The sequence below is a fragment of the Micropterus dolomieu genome, linkage group LG21 (assembly GCF_021292245.1).
Source record: "Micropterus dolomieu isolate WLL.071019.BEF.003 ecotype Adirondacks linkage group LG21, ASM2129224v1, whole genome shotgun sequence".
In the NCBI taxonomy this organism is placed as follows: Eukaryota; Metazoa; Chordata; class Actinopteri; order Centrarchiformes; family Centrarchidae; genus Micropterus; species Micropterus dolomieu.
The window spans coordinates 34,589,637-34,594,823 of NC_060170.1; the positions used below are offsets into that span (position 1 = coordinate 34,589,637).

Genomic DNA, 5,187 nt, shown 5'->3' on the forward strand with positions numbered 1-5,187 from the left:
GATGAACTGATGTTGGAGTTGTGCTGAGTCCACTTTGAATCACTCAATTGTTGTTTCAGGACATGTTTTTCTTTTGTGTCTGGTGTCTTTATCTCTATTTCATCTTCTATTATCTCTCCAGACTCTGTCAGGCTGCTGGACGGGACTAGTCTGTGCTCAGGCAGACTGGAGGTGAAGTCTAACCAGTCTAACCAGTCTAACCAGCGGTGGTCCTCAGTGTGTGAAGCTGACTTTGACCAGCAGGATGCAGAGGTGGTCTGTAGGGAGCTCGGCTGTGGGGCTCCTTCAGGCCTCCAGGGGGCGCTCTATGGAGAAGTGGAGGCTCCGATGTGGACCAAAGAGTTCCAGTGTGGAGGCCATGAGTCTGCTCTCCTGGACTGTAGAAGCTCAGGCTCAGCTAGAAACACCTGCTCACCTGGAAAAGCTGTTGGACTCACCTGCTCAGGTAGAAGAGGAGCTGCAGCTTTGATTTGGTTCCTTTCTGTTCTGATGAAACTCACTTTATTGTTTTACTGATGACTCTCGTTTCTGTTCAGAGCCTGTCAGGTTGGTGGGAGGAGCCAGTCGCTGTGCAGGAACACTGGAGGTGAAACATCATGGTGACTGGAGACCAGTGAGTTTCTTTGTCTGGATCCTGGAGACAGCAGATGTTGCCTGTAGAGATCTGGACTGTGGCTCTGCTGTTTCTGTAGGACAGAGAATGGAGTCCTCACACAGACCTGTGTGGTCGATCAGGTCTGGCTGTGTCCAGTCTAGATCTGCTTTGAGGGAGTGTGTAACATCAACTTCCTCTTCCTCCATCCTGGATCTCACCTGCTCAGGTAGAAGAGGAGCTGCAGCTTTGATTTGGTTCCTTTCTGTTCTGATGAAACTCACTTTATTGTTTTACAGATGACTCTCTTGTTTCTGTTCAGAGCCTGTCAGGTTGGTGGGAGGAGCCAGTCGCTGTGCAGGAACACTGGAGGTGAAACATCATGGTGACTGGAGACGAGTGAGATACTTTCTGATGACCTTGAAGGAAGCAGCTGTTGTCTGTAGAGATCTGGACTGTGGCTCTGCTGTTTCTGTAGGAGAGAAAAAGGAGTCCTCAGTCAGACAGGTGTGGTCGATCAGGTCTGGCTGTGTCCAGTCTGGATCTGCTTTGAGGGAGTGTGTAAAATCAGCTTCCTCTTCCTCCATCCTTGATCTCACCTGCTCAGGTAGAAGAGGAGCTGCAGTTTTGATTTGGTTCATTTCTGTTCTGATGAAACTCACTTTATTGTTTTACAGATGACTCTCTTGTTTCTGTTCAGGATCTGTCACGTTGGTGGGAGGAGCCAGTCGCTGTGCAGGAACACTGGAGGTGAAACATCAGGGAGACTGGAGACCAGTGACTTACTCTGACTCTGTCTGGACCCTGAAGGAAGCAGCTGTTGTCTGTAGAGAGCTGGGCTGTGGCTCTGCTGTTTCTGTAGGACAGAGAAACGAGTCCTTAGACAGACCTGTATGGCGGATCAGCTCTGACTGTGTTCAGTCTGGATCTGCTCTGAGGGAGTGTGCAACATCAGCTTCCTCTTCCTCCATCCTTGATCTCACCTGCTCAGGTGAGCCCATCAGATACATCATCAGTGACGTCATGTATGACAGTAATGTCTCCAGTGTGTCCTCTCCTCTGTCTCAGTTTCCATTGGACTGAACTGTAAAGTCCTCCAGGACAATGACGTCCTAAAGTGTAGAGAGGTGGGCTTGTTTCTGGAAGCTTTAGCCTGCAAGAAATGATGTAACAGTACAAAGGAAATGTGAAGCGTGTGTTTATACTAAAAAGTGATGCAAGGCAGCCAGCTAGATCAAAGATAATCACAGGTCATTTTACTTATACTCAGGTACACAGCTTCATTGCCAATCTCAGTCACTGAAAGTTACATGACCCACGTAGTATACAAAATTGCTACATAAAGGAGCAGGACAAGCTAAATGAGTAATGTACCCACTCAGTACAGTAACATTACTTACTATGGTCTATCTGAATATCACAAACAGGATCAGAGTCCACCACCCACTGAAAACGTGTTCCAAGAATGTGGATACAGCTCTTAGGCAAGGACCGGATTGCTCGTAGCAATGGCCACAATACCCCATACACCCACAGTACCCCCACACATTTCCAAGGGGGACACAGTTGTAAACCTTCTCGAGGTCAACAAACACATGTAGACTGGATGGCCGCTCAAAGTGCTCTTTCCAGAGTCAGCAGTTCTGGCCAGAAACTGATCAGGCACCAATGATCAGCTTCTGGCCACAGCTCCTGCCAGCAATCTCTACAATGGAGGCTTTGAACAGGGACGGATTCCATGCCCCCACCCTCCCCCGGGATGCGGGAGATCCTACGCACAGGGGCCACCCTATCCATCCTCACTAAATGCTTGGGTTTACCTGGTCTGTCTGGCAGCCTTCTGATCCAACTCACCACCAGGTGTTGATCAGCTCTTTCCCTGAGTGTCCAATACATACGGCCTCAGGTCTGATGATTCATTCACAAAGTTGATCCTCGACCTTTGGCCTAAGTTGTTCTGGTCCCCTGCCTCCAGATTCTGCATTCAGATATCTATCAGAATCCCACAGCTCCATGTGGTTTTGGGAGATTTCAGGTCACTACAGTTTGTGTTTAATGGGAGTTGATGGACTCATGATGGTGTGTGATTTGATGTGATGACTGTCCTTGTGTTTGATCAGATCCAACAGTTCATTTCATCAAAGAGGTCGTCCTGCCGCTGACTGTGCTGTTGGTGTTGCTGTTGGTGACTGCTGCCCTTTGTTTCTACTGTAAGGTACTGACTGTGTCTGTTGTTCAGAGGACTGAGATGAAGCACTCGGTCTGGGTTTACTGAAGAAGAGGAGGAGTGATGCACTAACTCACATGTGTGCTGTCATGTCTCTCCAGGCCTGCAGGGGGCAGAAGCTGGGCAGGCAGGAGGACATTCAGCTGGATTATTATAACAAGGGTGTTTCTGCAGCTGAAGGAGGGTCGACTGAAGAGGAAGGAGCTCAGGGAGCAGAGTAGGACCTCCAAAGAGCTCATCTCAGCTGCCACACAACCCACCATCAGCTCAGTCCAGGATTTTACACTTTTATACTGATGTTCCCTTTAAACAATATGGCTGGAATTATTAGATTACATTAGAATCTCTATTTTTATTACTCTCACCATGAAAAGAGAAAAACCGTGTGTCAGTCTTTTCAAACTTCCTGTCTGTGGCTCTCAGCTCCAGGTTTCTACCCTTATGTCTTGTTAGTTCGGAGGGCGATATCAGCTGGGCACAATCAGTCCTAATGCACCTGTATGCAATTGGTCTCATACTACTTTAATAAAACCTATCACTGAAGTGTCAGCATAAGTGCCTGCTCCTCAAGAGAAGTCCTACTCGGGTAAAGAGTGTACCTGTGCGAGTCCACCTACATCTAAGGGGTGGTGATGGATAAGATGCCTGCCTTTGGTGTGCAACTCCCCACTGTGACCCATCTACCAATGTGTCCCTGAGCAAGACACTTTACCCCTAGTTGCTCCAGAGTTGTGCGACCTCTGACATGTATCAGCTAAAAGCATCAGCTAAATGAATAAATGTAAATGTAATGTACAAGAGTAGCACACCTACTCACTTAAAGAGCATGGCTATCCGTTACTTGTCCTCGATGACATGAACATTCACCTAGACAAATCAAACTCAGCAGTCTCTGATTCAGTCCTTCGAACTAACACGGGTTTTCAGCCTCTCGACACAAAGCTGGCAAGGTTCTTGAGCTTGTTCTTGTCGGAAACTATGCCACCTTATGCCTAAGAGTCACACCTCTACACATGTCTGACCACTATTTCATTCAGTTCACTGTTCCAGCACCGTATGTCTCAGACCAAGGCAACCTCCGTCTCCCGCTCACTTTGCCTCAGTGGTAGCTTATGCTCTGCCTCCCCTCAACACATTTTCCTCACTCGAGGTCAATGATGCTGCAAGTTCTCTGTGCTCTAAACTGAGCTCATGCCTGAATAGTCTGTGTCCTCTATCCACCAAGCCTGCTCGCCCGAACCAGTCCCACACGTGGCTAACTGATACCAACCGTAGGCTGCGCGCTGATCTCAGCCGCTGAAAGAAAATGGCGAGAAACCAGAGACCTTGCTTTATAATAATCCTTATTTGTAGAGCACTTTTCAAAAACAAGTTACAAAGTGCTTTAACAAGTGTAAAGAATATTACAAAAAAAAGATAAGAGCATGAAAATTTAATATAAAATTAGTAAAATAAAATAAAAGGGATAAAATAAAGTCAAATAAGATCGGGAAAAGCTCTCCTATAAAAGTATGTTTTAAGAAGGGACTTAAAAGAGTTCACTGACTCAGCCGACCTGATTTCCTCGGGCAGGCTGTTCCAGAGCCTCGGGGCCCTGACAGCAAACGCTCTGTCCCCTTTAGTTTTCAGTCGAGACTCTGGAACAGACAACGGACCTCTGCCCGAGGATCTCAAGGTACGTGCTGGTGCGTATGGGACTAAAAGGTCAGAAATATAACAAGGCGAGAGGCCATGAAGAGCTTTAAAAGTGATCAATAGAATTTTAAAGTCAATTCTAAAACATACTGGGAGTCAGTGTAATGAAGCTAAAATAGGAGTAATGTGGTCATATTTCTTTGTTCTGGTTAAAAGCCTGGCAGCTGAGTTCTGAACAGTCTGGAGTCGATCAATAGATTTTTGGGTTAAACAGGTGAAAAGGCTGTTGCAATAATCCAGGCGTGATGAGATGAAGGCGTGTAAAATGGTCTCGGTGTCCTTAAAAGTTAACATAGATCGAATTTTAGCTATATTACTAAGTTGATAAAAACATGATTGAACAAGCTTTGTGGTGTGCTGCTCGAAATTTAAATTACTATCAAACCAAACACCAAGGTTCTTTGCCACAGGCTTAATGTGATTTACTAGGGAACCAGCAGATGGCAGTATTTGATTTGCCATCTGCTGGGACCCGATGACCAGGATTTCTGTTTTGTCTGAGTTCAGCTGGAGGAAATTATTTGACATCCATTTTTTAACTTCACAAAGGCAGTTGTTAAGTGAACTCAGCATTCCAGGGTCTGTGGATCTGACGGGCAAGTATATTTGTGTGTCATCAGCATAAATATGAAAAGAAATGCCATGTTTATGGATAATATGTCCAAGGGGAAGC

At 46.3% G+C, this 5,187-nt stretch overlaps 1 protein-coding gene across 1 annotated transcript in view; it reads left to right on the plus strand.

Annotated features, from left to right (window-relative positions):
- Positions 1–1,758, plus strand: part of LOC123960356 (scavenger receptor cysteine-rich type 1 protein M130-like) — a 549,618-nt gene extending 547,860 nt beyond the window's left edge. Inside the window, exon 14 of the mRNA XM_046035038.1 lies at positions 1,661–1,758. Within this exon, the coding sequence (XP_045890994.1) occupies positions 1,661–1,758 (98 nt within the window). The remainder of the gene's footprint in view (positions 1–1,660) is intronic.
- Positions 1,759–5,187: the final 3,429 nt, after the last annotated feature.